This window comes from Podarcis tiliguerta (assembly GCF_965153285.1).
Source record: "Podarcis tiliguerta genome assembly, chromosome: 2".
Classification (NCBI taxonomy): Eukaryota; Metazoa; Chordata; class Lepidosauria; order Squamata; family Lacertidae; genus Podarcis; species Podarcis tiliguerta.
Genome location: NC_139535.1, coordinates 90,171,403 through 90,198,176, shown reverse-complemented (window position 1 = coordinate 90,198,176; position 26,774 = coordinate 90,171,403). Strand labels below are relative to the sequence as shown.

Here is a 26,774-nt window from a genome sequence, read left to right as displayed (position 1 = left end):
AAAGGAAAACAAAAAGATCAATGGAGCTGCAAAAAGAAAATGAAGACATCTTCCTAAATTTGCACCGCAGCCTGTGCACAAAAGGAGGATCAGTTCTTCCTAGACTGCTGCTGCGCCACCTCTCTTTTTATGCCGTTCCCTTGCCTCAGGTTACACTTTCACCCACCTTCGTTCACAGGCTTTGCTGGAAAGTGCTCAGTCACCTATCCCAGAGAGGGCAGCGCCTAATGACACTGGAATAGCGGGACAGCTCAGTTCGTTTATTTATATATTTAAAGGCATTTCTCAACCGCTTAACCTTTAAAATCTCTAAGTTAGTGCAACCATAAATGCAGATCTAGAACAGAGATTTTAAAAACACCAGAGATCTAGAAATAAGAGCATCCAATTCTATGGGTCAGGGAAAGCCCGGGCAATCAGATAAGACTTTACAAGATGTCTGAAGCAACTTCTGGGGGGTGTTTCGCATAAGGCAGAGTGTCAGATAGTGGTGTGATTGCTCGAGAGCAAACAGGCAAGACTCCGACCTGTCTTTTCCAGGCTTTATTATTAGTGCAAACTATTTACAGTGAAGAGCGTCGCAAGTTCATGTCTGGCTCAGCCGCTAGCGGAATCTGGGAGTGGTCGGTCCTTGTACCTCCCCCAGCATAACAGTCGTGTGACCCCCCCAACCTTCTCCTCCCCTCCCTGCGCCGAAACCTACTGCGCAGAGTGGGTGCTGGCAAAGGGGTACTTCCCTCCTCTCCGACTTGCTCAGGGTCGGTGTTGAGGCTCTGGTCCCACCACCTCCTCCCCACTGGAGGTGGGGCTTTCCTCCTCACCAGAGGAGGACCTGCTTCGCAAGACTTTCGGAGGTTCCCTATAACACAACTGCCCTTCCACTCTCACCTCTCAGCTGATGGCAGTTCCCTGACACAGAGTGCAGGGGGCAATGGCAGAAAAAAACCTGTTTTGGGGTCACTACCCTGTGATATTCTGTAATGCTAAGCAGGCCAAAGTTCTCAGCATGCCTCAAATACTTTCAAACTGCCCCATTCTGTAGTTCCAGTTGCTCACTTTGATTGCTCGTGAGCCCGAGCATCACTCCCCAATGCCATCCCATTCCCAGTATTTTTGTTTACACTCTTCCTACTTGAACATTGAAATTCAGGCCAACGTGGCTACCTGGTGGTACGTGGGCAGTTAGCAACATAGACAGTGACTTGGTACCCAACTGTTGTTGTGTCCTTTAGGCTGCTGAATTCCCACAAAATGAAATCAGCAGTGAAGAGGCCAGACACGGGACTGAGTTTGTGATGTGCGTGAAAATCCTGGGGGATTCCATTCTGAGCCAAGCCTTTACCCAGATCAGTTAGAACTAGTTTCCTCTTCGCCTGAAGGAATCTGTGCCCTGGTTCTATCTTTCCTTGTGCTTTTACTGAGGATGGTCCCAATGCTGGTATTCTTGGCCGCTACACCAAATTACTACAAAAACTGGGAAACGAAGAGTTCATGGCATCTGTATTTTTCCCTCTGTTGGCAATGATTGAACTATGCACTTCTGAGGAATGTTAAGGGGGTTGTGGGAGGGGAGAGAAGAAGGTGGAGATGACTTGTCTGCATTTTGCTCTGCTTGCAGGCTTCTTGGGCTCATCTGGTTGGCCACATCAGGAGACAGCATACTGAATTAGAGGGACCATTGGTCTGATCCAATTGTATTCTTATGATGATTCCTTTATGCTATGTTGATTGGACAATATGGTGAAAACCTTGACCATGCAAATGGAGAGCTAGATGATGCCCTCTGAGAAGTTCCCAGGTCTGAACTCAAATTCAGTAGCAGGGGTGGGTGGGAGCCTATGATGTGGAGGTACTCAAAAGGATGGAGAACACGTTATCAAGAAAAAAGCCAGGGATCGTCACAGACAAGATCCTTCCACCTATAGTCTCCCCCAAAAATAGGACTATACCAGAAGGAATCTCAGAAGCCCCACAGAGGAGGCAGATATGCCAAGAGAATCATAGAATCATAGAGTTGGAAGAGACCACAAGGGCCATCGAGTCCAACTCCCTGCCAAGCAGGAAACACCATCAGAGCACTCCTGACATATGGTTGTCAAGCCTCTGCTTAAAGAAGCTGTTGGAGAGAGGGTCTTATTTAAACCAGACAGTGCTGGAAGAAAGAGGGGTAACCTGCAGAGAGAAGAAGAGTTTGGATTGGATATCCCGAAGGAGTCTCAAAGCGGCTAACATTCTCCTTTCCCTTCCTCCCCCACAACAAACACTCTGTGAGGTGTGTGGGGCTGAGAGACTTCAGAGAAGTATGACTAGCCCAAGGTCACCCAGCAGCTGCATGTGGAGGAGCAGGGACGCGAACCCAGTTCACCAGATTACGAGTCTACCGCTCTTAACCACTACACCACACTGAGTGAGCCACTGGCTGATTCCAAGGTCAGACTTGCATGACAAATGTAAGCCAGGTGGTGATCGCATGTAGCACCACTGGAGATCCCAAGTTGTCCATTTAGTGGCACAAAAACCTAGGAAGCGCTTCATCTCTGCACATGCGGTTGTTTAGAGTGACGTGCCTTGGCCCAAGTCTCACTGTGATCACACCCCATGCTTAATCTTCTGATTCATTGCAGGCATGTTTCAATCCTGCACGCGATTCGGCCGCATGTTGTGAAGTCCGCTGCCAGTGCAACCCACCACCTGAAGCTTCCATGTTATGTTTCGTGGGTGGGTGGGCGGGCTGACTGCACCTTGTTTATGACTTTTGAGTAAGCAATTTGGGCTGATCTTTCTTTCACAACAAAGTCACTGCTGCTCCTCTGGACAGCCAGCAGGTGGTGGCAGCATGTCACTGAAGCAGTCAGGGGAGGAAATGAGAGTCAGTGACCACAGAGTGAAGTGGGGGTTCTTCCCCCCAAAGGTCCAGCCATCCAGGGAAAATACTCAAGGGAGGGGAGGCCAACATCCCCTTCCCTCACCCTATTCGTTATATGGAAGACAAATAGAGAAAGAGCTGCTGACAATCACAGCTTTCCCTTCCAAAGCTCTTTGCTGCAGTTAAGAGTAAATTGAATTAAACGGTGAGAATGGAATTTAATTTCCATGCTGTTTGATTTGATCATGCTCCCCTTCCGAGAGGCCTCCTCCGCTGGTTCATCATCTATCTTGGGGCCCCTCCCAGAACACGTACAGGTTGCAGGGAACAAAAAGCTGATACAGCTGTTGGGAAAGGGAGTAATTTATTAGCACTGGCAACAGCGGGCTCGGCTCCCCGCTGCCGACACGGCGCTTTCAAAGCTCCAAAGTGGGTCAGTGCTTTTAATCCTTCTCCGCCAAGGCAAAGGGAGAGGTGGAGCAGCAGCAGCAGCAGAGGCGGGGACAGGGCAGCAGCAAACAGCTCCAGGTACAGGGCAGGACAGGACAGGACAGGATTTGCTCCTCAGCCCCAGCGATGCCTGAGAGAGCCCAGCATTCAGCGCAAGAGCAGCTACTTCAGACCACATTCCCCAGTCACTTGTGCTGGACAGCTCCTGGAAGCCTATCTTAGAATAGCACTGTTCTTTCTCTTTATCTCCCTTGCGGAGGATAAGGTATTTTGATGGCTACTAGTCACAATGGCTACGTTCTCCCTCCAGTGCTGGAGACAGTATGCTTCTGGGCGCCAGCTGCAGGGAATCACAAGCAGAGAGAACGCTCTTGTGTTCGAATCCTGCTCTCTCAGGCCTCCTATGGGCATCGGCCGCTGTGAGAACAGGATGCCGGACGAGGTGGGCCTTGGGCCTGACTCAGCAGGCCTCTTCTTACGCCCTCACACACATTTGTATTGTATTCTTTTTGTATAGTACAGTGGTACCTTGGTTCTCAAACGCCTTGGTACTCAAACAACTTGGAACCCAAACATTGCAAACCCGGAAGTAAGTGTTCCAGTTTGTGAACTTTTTCCAGAAGCCAAACATGCTCTATTTTGAGTGTTATGCTTCCAATTTGAGGGCCACACTTCCATTTTGAGTGTTACACTGAGTTCTGTCTGTTTTTGCTATTTATTTTGCGTTTTTGTTTTTGCGGCTCTTTTTGTTTTGTTTTTGTGACTGTGTGGAACCCAGTTCAGCTACTAATTGATTGATTGATTGTGTGACTGCAGAACATTGTTTACTGCTTTCTTTTATGGTATCGTTAGATAGTAAAATTCATGTTAAATTGCTGTTTTAGGGGTTGTTTTTAAAAGTCTGGAACAGATTAATTCAGTTTGCATTACTTTCTATGGGAAAGCGCACCTTGGTTTTGGAACGCTTTGGTTTTGGAATGGACTTCCGGAACAGATTAAGTTTGAGAACCAAGGTACCACTGTACTCAGAACAGCTTAGCTTACACATGGCTTGTACCATTTTTATCCTCACACCAGCTTTGTGAGGCAAGTTAGGCTAAGGAAGGATGTGATTGGCTCAAGAAGCCATGATTGGTTCAAGTCCATCAGCAGGGATTGATTTGGTCTGTCTGTTTTGGAAAGGATTGGTATTGTGGCAGCGGGCGAAGCTGTGGCGTTAACTCCCGATTTTGTGGGAATTGTATTGTTACGATTGGTTCTGAGGCTTAAGTGGCAAAGGGAGAGCAACTGTGAAGGCAGATTGTTCTGCAACCGCAGACACGTTTCCAGATCTGTGTGCCTTAACGGAATTTCAAATGTTTTGTTCTTCTCACATTTTGAACACCCCTATAAAGAAGCACACGGAAAAGAGCCAAAAGGTCTCAGGTCTTTGTAAGGTTTTCAAAATTCTATATATACTGCTCCTTGTAGAGACTGGGGACAAAAGTTCCCGACACAAACACCTTGGTATATAGATCCCTAGTACAATAACCCAAATGCCCATGAACATATAACTCAATAGAAGTAAACAGGTCTCAAGCAGGCAGGGTCACGGGTTTCTATGGCTTGCTTATGAACTTCTGGCCCTTTGACTGCTTATTGCCACTTGCGGAGGAGACCCAACATCAGGCAAACTCACACAACCACCAGCTTCCCCAATCTTTCTCCATCCCAGTTTCATTCAACGTGGCATGTTCCTCAGTAAGGAAGGTATCAGTCATAAGGAGGCAGGATGCAGCCTAGCAAACGTGACAGCTGCTGGAAGAGCCAGCTGCCATCACAACGTAAGAGTCCCGCTGGATCCAAAGGTCCATCTATTGCAGCATCCTGTTCTCACGGTCGTCAACCTGATGCCTAAGGCAAGACCAAAGGCAGTACCTGAGCACAACAGCATCCTGGGAAGCCCATAAGCAGGGACCTGAGATGCCACCTTACAGGCCACACACTATAGGAGGCATCAAGATACTAAAGCTCTGCTGATTCACCTCCCCACCGCCACCCTCATGATTTACTCAGGCAAAAATAAATCACCCTTGAAAATACAGGAAGTTTGAGGGGACTTCTGGGGGTTTGTCACTCATGTTAAGGCTTCATAGTGTTAAAAGCTGGCCAAGGAGTGTGCCTATGTCTTCACATAAAAATAATCCTTGTGCTGCATTCCTAAAAGCTCTGGGGAGGACCTCAAACTAAGAGCAGCGCTGGAGGCTGCGTGTGGAGATCCTCAGACCCACATTATAGATACAGGAAGCCTCGTCTCAGGCACTTAACAGCCTTACCAGGCTGCCCACGCTTTGAGGTCCTCCCAAGGGCTTTTGGGAAGTGTGGGCAGCCCAGGAGGCTATGGGATGGAATCAGCACAAGGATTGTTTTTAGCAAAACACACAAACACCTCGGCACCCCATCGCGTCATGAAGCCTTAAGGCAGAGGTGGGAAACTCCTGGCCCACGGGCCTAATGTAGTCCACCACACCTGGCCATTTGGCCTGTGCCAACTATCAGCTGGGCTTTCATAGCCTCACCTTCCTGTCAAATGTGGCCTGCAGGAGGTGGTGGAGATAAGGATCTATCCCATTGGTCGGATCCAGTCCCCCACCGTAGATTTAAATAAGTGACAAGCCTCTGCTGCGTGAAAGCTTCACTGATGTTCCTCCCTTCAACCCCAAAAGAGGCAAAAAAATTGACTTACTTTTTTGGGTGCAGAGTAAAGCATTTGGCAAAAGGGGAGAGCTGGGTTGTGCCTATGAATCTGGCGCAAAGCATGGCTTTCTGAGATGTCCGGCTGCTCAGTCCACTTGCCTCTTTTCAGGGATCCCAGTATCTCCCTTGCCCTCCATCTGACCCCAGCAATTCCACTGCCCCCAAACAGCTGACACCCTTACCACCTCTTTTCCTCCCCCTGTTGCACGTCACTGGCAGGCAAAATAAAATGGAATGGCGAGATGCTCCAAATAATGCAGCCAAAGCAACTGACAGCAACATGCAGGATTTATCCCAAGCTGCTGGAGCAGAGCTTTCTTCAAGCAGAATGTGGCCCATAGAAGAAACCAAGACACTGGCAAACCTGAAGCACAAAGAAACAGACTGACATATCCTGGGACACCACTCTCGTGCATCCTCTCTCCAGAGGAGGGAAATAAACTCTGCAGTCAACAGTCTGCCTGTTGTCATCCAAACCGTCCATTTTGCTAAGGAAAAGAGGACATTTTTCTGCATGGAATCTGTGTCAGCTTTATGACTCCAGATGCGTGGGCAATCCAAGGATGACAGCTGGGCGAGACGCAGGCCACAGCAACGTGTGCTTAGCCCCCCAGAGAGGAAGTGCTGAGAAGCCCATGCTAAAGCATATGTGGCAGCCGTCGGAACAACCTGCCTCCCAGGCAGGGGCCAAAAGACAAAGCTGCTGATGTTGCCACTGTTAGATGAAAGCAGCCCCTGCAGTATGAGACACCGCAGCCTTTACCTTGGAGAAAGAAGGGGAAGCGAGCTGGAAGGGAGTGTCTGGGAAGTAGTATTTATCCAACAAAGGCAAGAGGGCAAGGAGATCAAGGAGAAGAAGAAGAACAGAGAGAAGCAAAGAGACATAAACAACCCAACAGCCTTCTTCATACTGCAAGGATTTTATCCCGCGGTAGTCAAGGGAAGCAGCTTCGCTTGGAGCCTACAGATCAAGCAGAGTGCTACACCCCAATCCGAAGGCAGGCAAATTGTGACTTGTGTGTGTCTCTCCCTCGCTTGCCTAGCAAATAGCTTCATGGAGTGCACAAATTCAGCTTCAGAAAAGTTCGCTGCTTTTGCAGACGTTTCAGCATTTGCCAGTTTTCACACAGTCCTTAAAGGATTCTGCCAGGAGGCACAGCTTGTCGAGCACAACAGGACGCGGCAAAACAGCCATGTGGTGGAGACAGAGATTCTGCAGTCCCCACTTCCAGGAGTCTCTGTGTTTTTCAGTGACCTCCAGAAACCCAATCCCGGGGGGAGAAACATCTAAAATCAGTAACTAACAGTGCAACCCTTTGCCTTCATTTCTGCAACATCTACTGGTCACAGAATCTGGCCCTCCTTATTAAGTTGATGGCAGCTTCAATGTTCGAAACTCCCATTGTTCTAGGCGCATTTTGCAACAGGGAATTTCATTAGCGCGAGCAGTTTCTGAGCTCTGGGTACAGTACTGCATCTAAGATATCAAATTAAAACTGCAGAGTAGAAGGAAAGGAGGACCTTTTTCTGCCTCCCCACTTCCAGCTACTCTCTGAAGACTAGAGAAGAGACCCTCTTAAGAATATTAGTGGGGTGGGCAGGGGAAGGAGCAGACCATGTGAAAAACGAACGTAATATTTTAGCTGCAGTTCATTCGTTTTCAGCTTTGTATTCTTGTTATTATAAAGCATGCCTAGACATTCCGTTGCTGTGCCCATAACCTAGGTTTAAGGTGCCATTGAGCTCCGAGCTTTCATTTCTCAGTTTCTAACACTGGGCAGTTTCACAAGGGTTGTCTGGGGGTGCAAGGAATTAAAGGCAGTTACTCTAAGCAGGCTGCTTTGGTAAGCAGACCAAATAGGTGCCTGGTTGATAGCTCTGAAGAGAGCCACTCTGGGGTGGGGCTTTACATCTCATACATGGGTCTGCAGGCTAGCACATTGGCTAAGAAATAAATCACATTGTCTTGAGTGCTCATTCTTCTTATAGTCTTCAAACTAGGGGACTGGAGCTCTTGTGGGCAAGCCAGCAACAACACCCCCTGCCATTTCTGTCAACCAAACACAGCACTTCCTTGGGTTGTTGGCATCAGTCATACACCCTGCCATCTTGATCCCTATGGTCAGCCAGCCTGTATCCAGCCTGCCCCCTCCCCCAATCCCCCCCCTTTTTTACAAACATTAATTTTTTACTGGTAACAAAAGAATCCAACACAGACATACAAACACAGGTTGTAGGCTAGACAGCCATAATAGCTACGTTTGCCACACATTTGAAGAGATAATACTAGGGTACTGACTGATCTTGTACAAAGAAATGGACATCGCTGTACGGATTTCAAATATCACCCCTCAACATACTGTTCACCTTGATTGCATCAAGCCAAATAACCTCTCCAAAAAGACATTTGAAAACCAGAAAGCCTGGGCCCCTCTGGGTTTGAACTGATGTATGAAATAAAAGGTCTACATCAAACGTGTCTTGTGTGACTTCCACCAAGGCTAAGTACGAGACCCTATCATGCCACCTACATACTGCACTTTCCTTGGTGCCCCTCCAATGATGTAAAATTTCCACGAGTGGCAATAAGTGGATGAGTTCTCTGCACCATAGTGTTATTCTGCCACCCCCCCAATCCCGAATCTTCTAATACAGGGGTCAGCAATTTTTTTCAGCAGGGGGCTGGTCCACTGTCCCTCAGACCTTGTGGGGGGGCCGACTATTGTTTTTTGGGGGGGATGAATTCCTACGCCCCGCAAATAACCCAGAGATGCATTTTAAATAAAAGCGCACATTTTACTCATGTAAAAACACGCTGATTCCCGGACCGTCCATGGGCCAGATTTAGAAGGTGATTGGGCCAGATCCGGCCCCCAGGCCTTAGTTTGCCTACCCATCTTCTAATATATTTATTCAACTTCAGGTGCAGGAAACCTCAGGCCCTCCATAACAACAACTCCCATAATCCCTGGCCATTGGTCATGCTTGCTGGGGTTGATTGAGGCTGCAGTCCAGCAACATATGTACGGCCGCTGAGCCTGCTTTGCCTCTCTCTAACCATCCATCAGTTTGCCCATCAGACCTGACCTAGTGAAGAATCTTGTGGCTCTTTGTTGCTCTAAGGACCTGCTCCTTCTGGGACCTCCCCTTAGCTGGCCTTGACTTTGTGAAGGTCACTTTCATCCCGGTCACCGACATCCTGAAAGTGAAAGCACCTGGGCCAGAAGAAGCACAAAAGAGGGAGGAGCCCGCTGTCCGCTGGTGGCTCTTACCCTGTTTGGAGTGTACGTGGAATAATAGCAGTGCAGCAGCTCTCTGGTGTCTTCTCCTGCTGGGTCACCACAGATAACAACCTGCCCAGAGAATAAAGCAGAATTAAGGATGTGCTCCAAATACTTCTCTAAAGAACAAAGAAAACAAAACAGGTGGGAAAACACCTCTGCAGAAAACGATGAACTATACTCTGCTCACAAGCAGTGGTGAAGCATGTTGCCATGGGTCTCCCAGGGCCCGTCGCAGGTGACTCTCTCAGTGTGCATGCGCAAGGGGCCTGTTCTATTTCTGGGCTGAATGCCTCGAACCTTTCAACCGATAAAAGACTCAGGAGGGATCCAACCAACTCCCAGGAGGAGAAAAGCTAAAACAAAGGCCGAGGGACCCTCCCGCTCCACCCTACTCCCAGTACACGCTTTATTTTAAGGTTACGTTTATATTATTGGATCAGATTGTTCTGAGGTATGTGATCTTTGTTGTGCATTTGGTAGTTTCTTCAGCTTGTAAACTGCCTTGTGTGCAGTGATATAGAAAGACGGTATACAAACTGGGCTGGCTGAATCCAGCCCAGAATATATATACAGCGGTACCTCTGGCTGCAAATGGGATCCGTTCCAGAGGCCCTTTTGCAACATGAAAAGAGTGCAACCCACAGCGGTGCATGTGCGCACGTGCGGGTTGCGATTCGCCGCTTCTGCGCATGTGCGTGATGTCATTTTTTTGTGCGCATGCGCGAGCGGCGAAACACAGAAGTAACCTTTTCTGGTACTTCCGGGTCGTAACCTGAAAGAACGTAACACGAAGCAGACGTAACATGAGGTATGACTGTATTGAAGTTCTTCTCTTGAAGGGCAAAAGACTGGATAGCTCAGTTGGTTACGGCGTGGTGCTGATAATGCTAAGGTTGCAGGTTCAATCTCTGTATGAATAGCTGCATATTCCCGCATTGCAGGGGGCTGGACTAGTTGGGTCCAACTCTCTTGATCCTATGAACTAAAAAAATATGAGAACATCCCTGCTGGCTCAGGCCAAAGGAGGGAGAAATGGTGGGGGGTGTTAAATGGTGGGAACCGGGGGGGTAGGGAGAATGGTCTCCCCTTTCCACCCTGACTTTAGCCACTTTGGAAGGGGGAGCAAGGATGCTGGCAATCTCCTCTGGCCATCTTCCTGTGGAGTAGAGGCTGGGGAGTGCCAGAGGATCCCCCCACCCCTTAACATTAAGGAGGAGCCCAAAAAGCTACCTGCTTCAGGGTCCGGTGGAAGGCTGCAGCGGATCGGGCCATCTCCGGGAGGACCACAGGGATTTTCAGCAGCCTCTCCGAGAAGGCAGCCAGGATCTGCCCCGCTTTCTTCACCCATTCCTTGTGGCCGGTGTAGCTGGCTGCCCGCAGGAGGTTAGTGACAGCAATAGAGTTGGGGCAGGGCTCTGCGCCGTCTTGATCTGAAAGTGTGGGGCAGGAGAAACAGTAGTCAAGTCACCCAGAGCGCATGAGCTTTCTGCTTGCAAATTTACAGGCCGTAAAGGAGCAGGGGTCACCAGCCTGTCCGTGGCCAAGGACATTTGAACTTGAGGCTCTGAAACCCCAGAGCTGATCTGCAACCCTGCTAAGTGGCATTTCATAAGCCCTGGAACAATATGGAATCTGTGACCCTTTGTGCAGGTAAGGTAAAGGGACCCCTAACCATTAGGTCCAGTCGTGACCAACTCTGGGGTTGTGGTGCTCATCTCGCTTTATTGGCCGAGGGAGCCGGCGTACAGCTTCCGGGTCATGTGGCCAGCATGACTAAGCCGCTTCTGGCGAACCAGAGCAGCACACGGAAACGCCGTTTACCTTCCCACCAGAGCAGTACCTATTTATCTACTTGCACTTTGATGTGTTTTCAAACTGCTAGGTTGGCAGGAGCAGGGACTGAGCAACGGGAGCTCATCCCATCGCGGGGATTCGAACCGCCGACCTTCAGATCGGCAAGTCCTAGGCTCTGTGGTTTAACCCACAGTGCCACCCGCATCCCATTTACTTATTGCCAAGCAAACAGGCACAGTACAGAGCTATTACATCCTGGCCTAACTTTAAAGGTTGTGAGCATGCTAATGTAACATAGAGAGGCCGCAGTGTGATAAATGCACAAGGCAAGAGGGCTAAACCACCAGGCCTGTGGTGCCTCCTCAGAGTGTGTGTCTACCGCAGGCAGAGAGATGCTCGGCTGATGCACATCTCTGCACCAACCCACGTACCAGGCTTGAAACTCCAGCGCTTGTATCTTTGAAGGCTGGAAAGTGGGGCAAGAGGTGCGGTTGTGGATTGAGGAGACATTTCCCTGAGGCAAGGCTTCACGTTAGCCTCAGGAGATGGATGTGGGCTTATACCAAGCACAGAGACTCGTTTTACGGTTTGTTTTTAAGCACAGGCACTGGAAATACCTGGAAAGGACCTGTCAGCATTTCCATACGACCCTACTCAAACTGTTTTAAAGTTAGACCTAGCTGGATGAAATGGTCTTTTCCACTGTACAGTGGTACCTCGGGTTAAGAACTTAATTCGTTCTGGAGGTCCGTTCTTAACCTGAAACTGTTCTTAACCTGAAGCACCACTTTAGCTAATGGGGCCTCCCGCTGCACGATTTCTGTTCTTATCCTGAAGCAAAGTTCTTAACCCGAGGTAATATTTCTGGGTTAGTGGAGTCTGTAACCTGAAGCGTCTGTAACCTGAGGTACCACTGTATTGCTGTTGAACCTATTTCCATAAGGGAGAGCGTCAGCTGTTTTATGGTATGTTTATAGATTGTCAGAAAGCGATCCATACATTAATAAAACATTTTTTAAAGGAAAAACCCGGATACTTGATTAAGGCTCTTGCTCATCCACTCGGGGGGGGGGTGTTCATGCCTGACGGTCTCGTCTCTGAGGGGAAACACGTACCATCCTTCATGCGCAGGAGCAAGGAAGGGTCGCCCGCCTCCGTGGAGAAGTAGGCGAAACCCTTTGGATCCCAGAAGAGCTCGTCTTGCTTGTGCTGCAGCTGCACAGCCCACTCCAACCAGCTCGGGTCCAGCGAGGCCTCGTAAAGGTCAAAGAGCGCTTGGATGACGAAGACGTAGTCCTCCAGGAAGCCATGGATGGAGCTGCACAGGGCCACAAGAATGCAATGGAGCCGCGTCATCTTAAAATAAGTTTGTTGTTTAACTAACATAATGGGCACGGCAGGTGGAGGGCATCCACTCTCATGATATCCCAATGTATTATCTTAGCTAAGAGCTGCCACCGCCACCCCACAGCCGCATGGCTAATAATACTTTAAAAATACATGGTTGGTTGGCTGGTTGGTTTTTAATGCTCTCTCTTTTGTTTCGCCTGCAATGTTTGAGAAAGACAGCATAGCCAGTTAAAGAACACTGGAGGGGAATCTATTGGACTGCCCTGGCCAGTGGCGAGGGGTGATGGGAATCGTAGTCCAACAACGTACAGAGGGTCACGAGTCCCCCATCCTTTGCGTAGAGGCTTCTGCCTTCCCAGTCAGAAACAGTGGGGTAGCAAAGCCCTTTCAGAGGTAGGCTGCCAGTACGTTTCTGAGCATAATTCAAAGTGTTGGTGCTGACCTTTAAAGCCCTAAACGGCCTCGGTCCAGTATACCTGAAGGAGCGCCTCCACTCCCATTGTTCTGCCCGGACACTGAAGTCTAGTGCCGAGGGCCTTCTGGCGGTTCCCTCACTGCAAGAAGCCAAGTTACAGGGAACCAGGCAGAGGGCCATCTTGGTAGTGGCACCCGCCCTGTGGAACGCCCTCCCACCAGATGTCAAAGAGAACAACAACTACCAGACTTTTAGAAGACATCTGAAGGCAGCCCTGTTTAGGGAAGTTTTTAATGTTTAATAGGTTATTGTATTTTAATAGTCTGTTGGAAGCCGCCCAGAGTGGCCAGGGAAACCTAACCAGATGGGCGGGGTATAAATAATAAATTATTATTATTATAGAGTCCTCCATAAAGCTGGTGCTTCAGCTGAGATTCCTGTACTGCAGGGGGCTAGACTAGGCAACCCCTGGGGTCCCTTCCAACTCTAAAACTCTATGATTCTATGTTTCCTTTACTCAGGACATATGAGCACCCAATATGTTACACAGAAAGCTAGGAAGGAAGCCTTCTACTGAGTTAGAACAAGTGGAGTCCACCGACATCAGTATTGCCTGCACAGGCTGGCAGCACCTTTCTGGGCTCTCAGGCTGGGAGTCTTTCCCAGCCTCTTCTGGGCATACGAGGTATTGAACCTAGGAACCTTGCTGCTTTCAATGAAGCTGCTCTACCACTGTTCTTCTCAGCCTCACGGGCAAAGAGGAAGAACCGTACTTCAACCCCTGCTGAAGAGGCTGTGCAGACAGGAAAAAGTAAATTACTTTGCCACTGGAACAGGATCACCTTTATGCGGCCCTCGCCATTGCCTTTCTCCCGCCACCTCAATTTGCCAACCAGTTAAGCAAAGATCAGCTTGACATGCAGCGGAAAGGCACTATTAGCATTAAGTAGCCAAGCAAATCACACACTCTCGCACATACTTTCCCCGACTGTCTTAATCTCTATTGACACGAGCTTCGTTTGTGTTTGCTCAAGAGGAGAGCAGGCTCCTGGAAAGAGTAAGTCAGGGATGAGGGTTTTGCTCTGGGAGGCGGGGGACCTTCCGAAGCTTCTGTTGCCAAAGGCTTGACATCCGTTTGCCACCTGGCAGAAGGCGCCGGTGCCAGGTATGCCAAGGGGGGTTGCAGGAACCGCCCCCTCCAGGGATTGGCTTCGTTTCTCAGGGATGGCAGGGAAGGGGGTTCCCTTGGTGGAAGCTCAAGCTGTGACACATATGCCTGTGTTCTGGGCCGGCTAGCATACATGCACCTGCCCAAATCTTTCCTTTTTTCCATAATTTTTAATTAGTTTTCAAACCATTTAACAAATTCAATTCAATTTAAACACGATATTCCCTTAAGACTGTCCAGCCTTACTTCCATGCTGTTTCCATTCAAATCTTTTATCTCCTGCCATATACAGTGGTACCTCTGGTTGCAAACAGGATCCGTTCTGGAGGCCCGTTCACAACCTGAAAAGAACGCAACCCGCGTCTGTGCGTGCCGCGATTCGCCGCTTCTGCACATGCACATTACGTCATTTTGCGCTTCTGCGCATGCGCAAGCGGCGAACCCCGGAAGTAACCCTTTCTGGTACTTCCAGGTTGCCGTGGGACACAACCTGAAAACACGCAACCTGAAGCAAACGTAACATCAGGTATGACTGTACTGTATGTATTACAGTGGTGCCCCGCAAGACGAATGCCTCGCAAGACGGAAAACCCGCTAGATGAAAGGGTTTTCCGTTTTCAGAGGTGCTTCGCAGGACAAATTTCTCTATGGGCTTGCTTCGCAAGACGAAAATGTCTTGCGATTCTTGAGGGTTTTTTCCGCTCCCCACCCCCTTTTTCTAAGGCGCTAAGCTGCTAATAGCCTTTTAGCAGCTAATCCGCTAATCCCTTAAGCCTTTAATAGCCGCTAATAGCCGCTAAACCGCTAATAGCGCTAATCCGCTAATAGGGTTGCTTCGCAAGACGAAAAAACCGCTAGACGAAGAGACTCGCGGAACGGATTAATTTCGTCTTGCGAGGCACCACTGTATTTCTCTAAAGCACATATCTTGCATTACATTCCTTTGCACCTGTCCTTAATCTTCACACAAACACGCTTCTCCTTGTGGAATTCATGTCTGTGCTTCTCCTATTGGATACAAGGGGTCTGGTGCCATGCGATGATCCAGAGCCTGGAAGCCCCCAGCTGAAACATGGGCTCAGCTGGCTGGCCTGGAGCATGCTTCCTTAGGCCTCTCTCTACCAATTTGCCAGGGAGCAACAGCAGGAGACAGCTTTTGCCCTCGCTTCGCAGAGGCCTCTGGTGGGCCACTGTGGGAAACTGGATGGTGGACTAGATCAAGGTTTCCCAAACTTTGGTTGCCAACTGTTCTCGGACTACAACTCCCATCATCCCTAGCTAGCAAAACCAGTGGCCGGGGATGATGGGAAATGTAGTCCAGAAAAATAGCTGGTGACCCAAGTTTGGGAAACACTGGACTAGATGGACCTTTGGTCTGAAGCAGCAGGGCTCCTTTTTAAGCCACTTTCAGCACCAGCCGACCGTCCGTAACATCAGGGTATTAATACTCAGCATGCTTTACAAAGTTTTTGCAAAGGGATATGGGATATGGGCGCTTTAAAAAGCAGAGTTCCTCAACCTTGGGTCCCCAGCTGTTCTTGGACTACAACTCCCAGTGTTCCCTGGCCACTAGGGATGATGGGAGTTGTAGTCCCAACAACAGCTGGGGACCCAAGGTTGAGAAACTCTGCTTTGAGGCACTTACGGCTGGTTGGCATGTAACACCAAGCCAAACTATGGCTCAGAGAAATGTGGAGGCACCTTTAATCCTGTGCCTGCTGTGCTACGGTTTGGTTTAGCATATTGCCTAACCCCAGGCTCATGGTTTGCCTCTTCTAGACAAACTAGGAGCTGTAAAACAAAAGCAAACCTTGGATACAGCTCATAGTTTGGGTGGAGCGAGGCAAACCACAAGCCCAGGTTCAGACGACAGCCCAAGGCCAAACCATGGCTTAGCTCATCCGCGATCCAGAAGCCCAAGCATTTGAATCAAGCCATGGTTTGCCTTAGTGTTATGTGCAAACAAGGTCACTGCATAAACACTGAGTTCTTATATTTAGCATTAGCACTAAATGCCTATTTGTTAGTAAACATATGTAGACACTTTTTAACAGGCCACCCAGTGACTCGGAAAGGAGCCAAAGCACAGGCGGCTGTGAAGACAGAAGCTCTGCTTATTGCTATGAAGATCACGTCCTCCCCTGCTCATTCCGGTTGCAATCCAGAGCCATTAATTAATAGCGGTGGGAATTTTGCCACTTTGCTCAATGGAACGAAGTGATTGCACCTGCAGCGTTAAGGTCAGAGCCAAAGGTCTGGATTCATGTGATAAAGGTCCTTCCAGAGTGAAAACTCCCAATTTCATGTTCAGCATCGCGAGAACTACAGTAACTAAATTTCTGCACGCAATATTTGCGTTGCCAGCAGACTTGATTTTAAACACCGCTTATTTATTAAGATGAGGAAAGGAGCATAATTTTTTTGGGGGGTGAGGGAAATTATTGTTTATTTATTTTGCAGAAGCCTTCATTTATTTTTTAAAAAATTACAGGCTGCTTTTCACCAGGGAGGTCTCAAGCGGCTTACAACAACAAAATATACACAATTTAAAACGTGAATGAAACCTCAAAAAATTTAAACTTCAAGAATTTAAAATCTAAAATAAAAGAGACCCGTAAAACATCTGAGAAGCCTTCTGGGTGCAAAGACCTCCTGAAATAAAATGGTTTTGAGCTGGCGCCTGAAACTCAGTAGGGATGGTGCCTGCCTAACTTCTTGTGGGAGGGAGTTCCACAGAACTGGGCCCATAACATGAAGGCACAGCTCTGGCCCATAGGCAACCAAAAACAGTGCTCCCCCTGATTATCTTGGTGACTGACTTGGGCTGTACAGGGTATGGAAGTCCTTAAGTAATCCTGAGCCTAAATTATTCAGTTTTCCCACGCTAGTACAAGAACGTTGAACCCACTACTTGGGCCAAGGTGGAGGAAGAAGTTGAGGAAAGAGGCAAGGGCAGCAGCGAAGGGCCAGGGGAAATAAAGCAATGAGCTCTGGGGAATGCTGAAGTCTCTCTCCATTTTGCCCTGGAAATTCTGCCGGTTGCAGAACCTGATCGCAGAATTCCACAGCTTTTCTTCCCTCAGAAGAAACAGAGGCTCAGCACTGGGGTTGAGGAGACCCAGCGGTGGAACCAATCCCAGTGCCCTGCCTGTGGCGATGCTGGTTTCGGCACGGGGGCTGAGCGACGTGCCTTTGCCCCCGTGCCGCCTACCCAAAGAGCCCTGGGCCCCTCCTGCCCCTTCTTGACAGGCTTGCCTGTCATCGCTGGGCGCATACCTCTTCTCCACCGCGTTTCCTTGGCCCCGGTAGCAGCTTCTGAGCAGCTTCCCGGTGACAGCGCTGAACATGTGGTGCCGGAGGAAGGAAGCAGCGCGTACGGCCCTGTCGGTGTATTCCCGCTTGCCCAAGATGGCCCCGCTCTGAGCAAAGCCGGAAATCATCAGCCCTGGGAGAGGAAGGGAGGCAGAGTCAGTGTGTCGCAGCGGCACCAAAGTGGCCTCGGGCTCGACTGACACCCCTCAAATGTGTTTGACGAGGAGAATGTGTTTCCCTGATATTCAGCAGATGCGGAAGGCTGGCGTGGTGTGACATGCTGCTAACAGGCCCAAGTCACTTTCGCACCAAAATGGCGGCTCCCAAGATTCACTGAAGGCAGGGTGGGTGAATGAAGGCAGGCAATCGTTCTCCAGGGCCTGACTTACCACCGAGTGCACAGTCACGGTACCCCGTGGTGAAAAAATGCATCATCCTTCCACCCCATCCAAAATAATAATAATACTGGATTCGGAAGGAAAGGCCAAACATTTCCCTCATATTGCCTCAGTGGAAGATGTCAGCTGGCAAAATATCTGCCCTGAGCCGCAGATAACCAGCCAGCCAGTCTCCACAGCTCTGAAAGCCATTTCTCCCTCCGTGTTTTATTTTGTTTTTTTAAATAAATAAATAAGCACACTCTTCCGAGCGGAAAGCACAAGACAATTTCCGAAAGGAGAATTCTGTGAATTCTGGAACCACTTTCTTGAGCACACACACACACATTCTCTCCCAAGAGGCTGGCATGTTTCTCTACTTCTTTCCCCCCGCTGTATGTCTGTGTATCTTTTATTCCATAACAGACAGGGGCGCCCCCTTTTATAGAATGTGAAAAGTCAAGGGTAATGCCGCAGCTGCACAGGTTAAAGGAAGATTATTTCAAAGCGCCTGTGAGGGGAAACAGGAGAAAGGTTCTGCTGCCCCCTGCTGGAAAATGGGGAGAAGAGTTTCAGGAAAAATAGTGGTCCTTTCCTCAGTCTAGAGTCTAGACTCTAGAGCTACCTTCTTGGGTGGAGAGTATACATCAAGGGCAGGAGAATAAGGAAGAAACAGTAGGCAGTTTTGGTCCTATCAGCAACCATCCCTCCAGCATCAGGGCATATCTGCTCAGCACCTTGCATCATGGAAGAACTTAATATACTGCCTGTGTGTTCCCACCCATTCACCCAACCTCTGTGCAGCCGATTGCATGTGGATGCATGGCAGTGAGCTCAGCGCAAGAGCAACCTCACCGTTCCAGGACGCCAGCATCTTGGTGTCCAGGTGGGGCCGTGGTCGCAGGCCACGAGCCTTGGAGAGCTTCTCCTTGCCTTTAGCAAGCAGCGTCTTCAGCTGCTCCAGCTGCAGTCCAAAGCGGGCCGCTGTGAGCTCCAGGGAATACTGCACAATCAGGACGTTTTTCCCTTTTAGCTCGTTGTGAGGGTCCTGAAAGGAAAACCCAACAATGGAGAACAGGAAGGGACGGCATACTCTCCAAGTGAGACTTGGGTTAGCATCCCTAGCTGCCCTTGCCATTGGGATTCCTCTAACTCACTGGTGAGTTGAGGCCAGTAACTGGGGCAACGTAGAATGAGTTGCGCCTCTAATGCCCATCCCATTGAATTGCTCCTTTTTCCTCCCTTGGTAACTTTGGTTTGGCAGGAGGAGCCAGAGGAGCTGGTAGGAAAAAAAGGAAGAAACTAGACACAAAAGAAAAGCAAAAAAGGAGGGGCATATATAGGGGAAATTAAAAGAGGGTCCCATGTTGAAAGTTGGGGTTAAAAGATGGATAAATTTAACGATATTTGGAATTCATTTTTACAAATACCATAACAGATTAAGGTCTGGTTAACTACAATAACAATTTTCCCATTATTATTTTTTTGTAATGTACACAGTATCTTTTTTGTCATTTTACATGGGTACTATTTCTTGTTTCTTCTTCTTTTTTTGTGTGTCTTATTTTTCTCGGTATAAAATAAAATAGTTGAAGAATGTTGATCTGTGTCCCACAGTGCCTTTGAATCAAGACCACCATGTCCCCTCCTCTTATGGCTTAGCAGGGAATGGGGAGCTTCAGTGGGGCCACTGGGAATTTTTCCTCTTCTAAGGATAATTGAGGGGGCTGGGGGGTGAGGATCAGGCAGAATTGCAAGGCAAAGAAGTCAAGCAAGCAAAAGACTGAAAAGGCAGGTTGTAGACCTAGCCAAAGAGCCCCAACCAGGCCCTGTTGGCCGGGCTGCCTGCAGCCTCTTCCTACTTCCTTTTCTAAGGGGCAGCTGGGAGGCTGGAGCCAAAGGGAGCAGAGCAGTCCAAGTGACCTGGAGTGAGCTTGTGTTCCAGGGGGAGGAAAGCCAGGGGAGGATCGATTCCTGGCAGTCGTGAGCAGTTATTGATAACTGTAACTCACTTATCTGAAATGTAAGTAGTGTTTCGTATGCAATGCCAAGATGCATAATCAAATGTTACTAGACAGATTACCATCTTTAGGGGTTAGCTTGCTAAGGGGAAGAAGGATGTGAACAGGACATGCAATATCAGATCTTCCAGGGAGTGAAATCCTCTGCCGTCCCACATCATTAATGAAGCCCCTGCTTCACACCAGCTCTTCGGGTTGGTGCCTGATGTAAGAAGAATTCGGGTCTAGAGACTGCTGGTAAGCATTTGTGAATTCCAAGATCTATAGGCTGCCTGAAGTTGGAAAGCCTCAATAGCTCCTCATCTATGAGTCAGGCAGAGTGCTCATCCTACCACCAGCAGAGGAAAAATTGGAGTTTCCCAAGCATCACAGGCACGTATTGGGCAGTGCCAGTGACATCGGGACTGATGGGAAGCACAACAATTCCCACCCAGGTTGTGCCTTCTCTCCCACTGCACCTTCATTGGATTCACATTGCCGTCCTCTTTAACTCCATAGTGATGCATGAAGACATCTGCCATGGTCTTTTCCTCTGGGATCCCTTCAATGGGGTCTGGCAAGTTCCACCGGATCTCCTCAGCTGTCCACACACAGAATGCACCCTCTTGCTTCTCTGTTGACTGGACTGTGGGGTAGGAATCCGCATCCTCTGCACTGTAGAACCCCCCAGACTGAAAAACAAAGCACCACTATTAGCAGACACGCAGGTGGAATACACCAGTGATGGCATCATCAACCTAGTGAAAGCCTATCTGGGAATGGTCCAATTAAGAAAGTCTAGTTACTTTCACTGTCATGATCCTGTCCCACAGCATGGAATTAAGGTGCTAGGGGACTCTGTGCTGCCTTTGCTACAGCAGATTAAAACAGCTGCTCTTCTGGAAATCCCCTTTGAGAATACTTTTTTAGCAACGAACTACACCTTATACACATGCCTGTATAGTAAAATTCCAGCAGCTGCTTTTTCTAGGCAAAGCAGCTTGGGGGAGGAGTAATTTGAACCAGAGAAGCAACAGAAGTGAGGAAGCTTAACCCTTCCCCTGTCCATCACACCCTCACCCAAAGCAGCTGTCAGAATTTGCACGTAACATGTGGTTTGGCCCTTGCAACAATGATTGTTTTAAGAGTATTTTAAGTCTTTTTGTTTGAAGTACTTTTATAACCCATCATGGACATTTTCAACATTGAAAGAAATTATCCTCTGTTTAAGCCTATCAGAGGGTACATCATTAAGCATAGGTCCCAAACAAGCCCAGCTTTGCCCCAGGAAAAATGAACGGGAACAATGAGGAAAGGCTCTGGATTGGCTTGGTGGGAGGATGTGCTAAAGCTACGATATCTACACTCAAGGACTGAACCTGCAGTTCCACATGGATGTTGGTGACTCAAAGTCCAACCCACATTTAACAGCAGCAAGACAAGACCCTGGAGGTGATAGCTTACCCCGTCACTCAGATCCCGGGAAACGTAGAGCAGAATGTCTGCAACTATGTCTGCAAAGAATTCATCCCCAGAGATCTGTTTTAAGACACAAGGAAGATTGCATTCCAAAGATAACGTAATTGGGGGGTGGGGAAAAGGGAAAGGGAGCTTATGATTTAAAGATCAAATGGGAGAGGAGGATGGCACAAGATGTTAACCCACAATGGGATTAGCTTGGGCTCCATCTCTGGACCACAATACACATACACACATCACTGCTAGAATCAATAGGTACAGTTTAGATTGGCATCTCAACGCTACTCAATGCAGTCTCAACAATCTTTGTGCAGCAGAAATGTTGAATACTGAGGAGGAATCACGCCCAGGTCATTCAGCCCCCAGTGATTTGGGGCAGCTGTTGCCTAGTAAATAAATGAAAGACACTGGTTGTGAGGGACACATGCCCTCTTCTTGGCTCTGCTAAGATGTACGTTGCATGCAAACACATCCCTGCTATAAGCTCAGAAACAAACAACATCAAAATAGGTGCAGCTGATGGACCTGCAACTGATACCTGTCCGTATGGATTTCCAGGCCAATTTGTACACATCCTGGCCCCAAATGCCACACCGATCCCTTGCCAAAAAACCCCAATAATGATATGCAATAACTTGAATTTCACAGCAGGACTAACCTGGGAACTTTACACCTGCCTGTTCCTATTTGTCTGATCTGTACGATTTATTCTTATGGGATTTCGGCTTTCCGGTTGCAGAATTTGGGACAGATGGACACAACTCCCACCTTTATGTAAATTTCTCTCAAAGCTGCTTTCTTTAAAAGGTGAATAAGTTGAAGCTTGCTATCCTGGTGCCAGAAGCAGATGATCGGATGTGAAATGGGGCTACCCAAGATTATTTCAGGATACAGGGAAGCCAATCATCAGAAAGGAGAGGCAGCAGATGGGTAGTTTTCTGGCTTCAAAGCCCTTGTGGATTCCACAGCTGCAAATCCTGTTCAAACTGTTCAAATCTGGGGAGCCCGGTAATGAGCAATTTAAATTAGTGTGGAGGGGGAGACTGGCTCAGCATGAAAGCTCTCACCTCCAGCCATGACCACATCAGTAGCAACTCTTACAGAGTGCCCAGCGTGCTCTCAGAGGTGTCTACATAGGAATTTACCCCCTGGAGGTGGCTCTGGCCAGTGTGCCTCAAGAGCCCTCCAAGTCTCTTGCAATTAAAATCAACAGTACACAGCACTGCGTCTGTAGACTATAAATAGGTTTAAATGACTTAGAAACTCACAAAACATGTTACGACACAGCTAAAATATATGCGCCAGAATCAATGAGACATTCCTCCTCCCTACAAAAGCCTGGAAGAATGAACAATATTGTTATAAGATGGGGGGCTGGTTTTGACTATGCCTTTGTGCCCAACCAAGCCTGTGGGAATTTGTAGCAGAAGGGACTGACCAAACCAGTCTCTCCGTTAAGGTAATGGGCCTGGGCAAGTCTGTTAGGCATCTATTTACATGTCTAAAAAGTTGGTGAAGTACGGTTATGTTGCCATAGAGACAAGTGACTGGTGATGCTCTTTCGGGAGAGGTTAATCTCTCCCACCAAAACCTGTCTGGGAGCCACAGCCTTTAGCCAGGTAGGAAAACAATAGTCTAATAGTTTTTGTCTAGTCTGCTCTGGAACTGGGAGCTGAAAAGACACAGAGGCTATCTGTGCTGAAAGCTAAGCTATGGCTTTGGAGTGGAGGGCAGAAATCTATTGAGGAAGCAGTATCTGTTTGAAGAGTTAGTGCTGTGAGCCCTACCATCTTATGATCAGGTTGTATATCTGTGCATATAAAGCCATACATCCTAAAGGCACCAGTGTCTCTAGCGACCTTCATTCCAAGGCAAGCAAACTCCCTGGAGTCTCTCATTGCTCAGAGATTAGGGTGCACACAACAATATTTTTACAACTCTCTATAGAGCTCTGACAGAACAAACCTGGCAAAAACTCTCCCGGGAGGCTATTCTGCAGGGAAGGTGCCACCAGAGAGAAGGCCCTGCCTTCAACATAAACAGAGAGGAATTAGCTGTAGGCATGATGCAGGAGGGAAAACAGGGGTGGGGAGTATCATATGCACCACAGGAGACAATGCAGGAATGAAATGGCATCGCTACTTCCACTTAAAGGAGGGATGGCCAGCCTTCAATACTGGAGCACTGTATCTTTAACAGGTATGCAGAAGAGAACATTTCAGTTGGCCCAGCTTGTAACATCACAGTCCCACAGGAGCCCAAAACACTGCGCCTGCCAAAATTCAGCTTGGCTATTAAATGTCCAGAAACTCTAATGCTGCAAGACTAGACCTCCCCTTGAAATTGCTCCTTAAAATTTATTCACTACTATAAATCCAAAAAATGTTATAATGGATTTTCAAACCCCAAAACAGGCATAGTTGTTTATGCTTCTGCTTAAATTATAAACACAAAGAGACCGGGAGTATATAAAATGTGCCAAGTCAGACACAGTAAAACCAGAAGGCACATCATTAGGCTTATATGTTGAGACCCTTAACTTGTAATCCTCAGAAACCATACCAAGATTATTATTTTTTAAGGATCCAAGTAGTTCATTTCCTTACACACTCAGCATTCCCAAAACTAGTGGGGGGAATCCTCTGCCTCAGCTAAGCCACATATTCACTGAGAGATATAAGTTTTTGTCTCGGCACAGTTTGAAAGCTTAGTGACTCCCAACAGCTGACTCCCTCAGGACCATCCTAGGCAACGTATTACATGTATGGTCGTATTGATTCATTTCTCCTCAGAAAGAAAGAAAGAAAGAAAGAAAGAAAGAAAGAAAGAAAGAAAGAAGCAGACATGGGCCCTCTCAGTCTGGATCAGGCCCAGAGAGCAAATTGATTTAATGCACCCTACTCCTGCAAACCCATCATCACTCTGCTTTCCCGACAAATATCCTCCCTGCCCCCTTGCAAGATGCTACTTGCTCCAGAAGAGAAACTGCTATTTGGGCCCACAGGCGTTCTGCAGCCTGAGGGGCAAGATGTCACCTCCCCACAATTTCATGTACAGAAGCCGGCTGGACTGGCAGCTGAACCTTCTACACTGGCAACACGGTAAGGACCTCCATTGCACTTGAGGGCAGCAGGCTAGCTTAGGGTGGGCATGGCAAGTTGTGTGTGGCTTGCCCAGCTCCGTCCTCCTCCGGCACCAAGGCTCCCCTTGGATAAAACAAAATGGAACCTTCTCTCCATTGTCAAGTGCTCTCCGTCCCAATTTCTAAGGAAGAGGAGCACAGCGGTGGCTGGACTTGCTTGTGGAACTGTTGTGTGGAAAGCAGCAGGCACCCGAGATTCCCTGGGAGGGGCAGCAAATTATTTCCATCTCGGAGCACCCTTGCCACAGCGAGAACATTAGCAGCCTTTGCCCATGTGAACCATTTCTCGCTTCTCTCTTCCCTGCTCCCCCCCCCCCCGCAACAACCCTCTGTAAAGCTCCGCCTGTTCCACAAAGCCCAAGTTTTCATTAACACTCCGCTCTCAGTTTTTGTTAACGCTCCTGAGGTGCCATGTAACTGCCAAGAACAGCTGCAGGAAGAAAGGAAGGCGTGGACGCTCACCACCCCCCGCCTGCCCGCCACCAAGTGTCATCCTCTTCCTCTGTTGCCATAGATGGCCTACAAAAAACAACAACAAACGTCTCCCTTTCCTCTCCTCTGCATGAAGGCACGAGTCCCTGGATGCGGGAATCAGGCTCAAGAAGCCCAGTGTTTGTATTCTTCCCACCAAACCTCCTGCTTTTCGGGCGGCGAATCACATTTACAGTGGTACCTCGGGTTACATACGCTTCAGGTTACATACGCTTCAGGTTACACACTCCGCTAACCCAGAAATAGTACCTCGGGTTAAGAACGTTGCTTCAGGATGAGAACAGAAATCGTGCTCCGGCGGCACGGCAGTAGCAGGAGGTCCCATTAGCTAAAGTGGTGCTTCAGGTTAAGAACAGTTTCAGGTTAAGAACGGACCTCTAGAATGAATTAAGTACTTAACCCAAGGTACCGCTGTACCTCCATGTCATCTCAGCGATAGGCTGAAAATGTGAGGAGGTTAAGAAGCGAGGGTCGGATTCAACTAAATCGCTGCGCTGGCAGAAGCGGCTTCTCCTCTGACTTCTTGCTTTTGCCACTGGCTTCCATGCTCAGAGAGGGCAAGTGAATTACAGCAGAGGGCCAGCAGAGCCAGGAAACACTGGTGGTTGACTGTGAACCTCAGCAGGTGCCCAACAATGCTGCCCCCTGGTGCTGGCACAGCAGCGTCATGATCCCAGCATCATCATGCTCTGCTTCCTGCCTGCCTCTTTTGCCGAGATGAGTGCTGTTTCCTCTGGCCTTAACTAATAAGGAGGGGACTGCAGGGTATCGTTGAGGCAAGAATCTGAGCTGAGGAAGTACCTGGAATGCCTTGGCGTAGGCTGCTGCCAGCTGCCCCTGATCGTACAGCATCTTTTCAAAGTGAGGCACGTGCCAGCGCTGGTCAGTGGAGTAGCGATGGAACCCCTGCGGCAGAGAGAGGGGAAGAAACGTCTCGTCACTTCTGCCCAGTTGTAACTGTGGTCAGGTATCCCATGCCTGGGAGAGGGGCAGAGAACTCTCAATTCAGCAGACTAGGGAAGCCTTTCTCCACCTGTGGGTCCCCAGATGTTGTTGAACTACAACTCCCATCACCCCTAGCTAGCAAGGCCAGAGCTCAGGGATGATGGGAGTTGTAGTCCAACAACATCTGGGGACCCACAGGTTGAGAACCGCTGAACTAAGGCATCCAGCAAAGGGGTCAATGGACCTGGTGGTGATTTGAAACCACTGAGACCAACCAAGCCTGCAGTGGTGTGATGCTCATCCACGGGAGAACTGCCACAATGTCCATAATCCACAAAGAAGGAGGGTATCATGTGGAACCTTATGCACCGCTTACTGCTAGATACAAGTGAAAGCTGGAGCAAGGCCAGAAAGATTTCCAGAAGATTATCCTTTCTATACCTTGCTAGAATCTGACTGAACATGATTTAGTTTGGGTGTATCTTGGAATTCAGCTTTAAAATAAACCACAGAGAGAGAGAGAGAGAGAGAGGGATCTAAAAATTATTGGATAATGGTGTTTATAACCAAGTTGACCCTACACAAATGAATGGGATGAAATATATAAAATGACTTTGAATTGGACCAGTTTCTTCAGTAAAATACTGCCTGCTGTTAAACCCAAGAATCTCTTGGGTACACCTCTGTAACTCAGAAAGATGCAACACTTTATATCTATTTCCAGCAGCACTTTACAGCCATTTCCGGGCATTTTTTAGTTTTACACGGCAACACTGCATCTGTTATTATTGTTATCTCAGATCTTCCTTCCTCTGAAAGTGGGTAGTTGAAAAAGAATATGGAGTGATGAGCAAAATCAGGCAGGTGGATGGACACAGAACTTGTATGTCAAGGAATGGAGAATGGCACACGGATGAAAGTCCCCTTGTGAAAATCATGAAACCACTCAACTCACACTGCCCCT

At 48.4% G+C, this 26,774-nt stretch overlaps 1 protein-coding gene across 5 annotated transcripts in view; it reads right to left on the bottom strand.

Annotated features, from left to right (window-relative positions):
- SPATA20 (spermatogenesis associated 20) overlaps positions 1-26,774 on the bottom strand; it is a 46,217-nt gene that overhangs the window by 8,250 nt on the left and 11,193 nt on the right. For all 5 annotated transcript variants that reach the window (XM_083430008.1, XM_083430010.1, XM_083430011.1 and 2 more), the window contains exons 8-15: positions 25,667-25,771; positions 21,217-21,291; positions 20,232-20,444; positions 18,608-18,800; positions 17,340-17,508; positions 12,246-12,448; positions 10,567-10,766; positions 9,325-9,405 (exon numbers count right to left, since the gene is read on the bottom strand). In XM_083430008.1, coding sequence (XP_083286134.1) covers positions 9,325-9,405; positions 10,567-10,766; positions 12,246-12,448; positions 17,340-17,508; positions 18,608-18,800; positions 20,232-20,444; positions 21,217-21,291; positions 25,667-25,771 — 1,239 coding nt within the window. The remainder of the gene's footprint in view (positions 1-9,324; positions 9,406-10,566; positions 10,767-12,245; positions 12,449-17,339; positions 17,509-18,607; positions 18,801-20,231; positions 20,445-21,216; positions 21,292-25,666; positions 25,772-26,774) is intronic.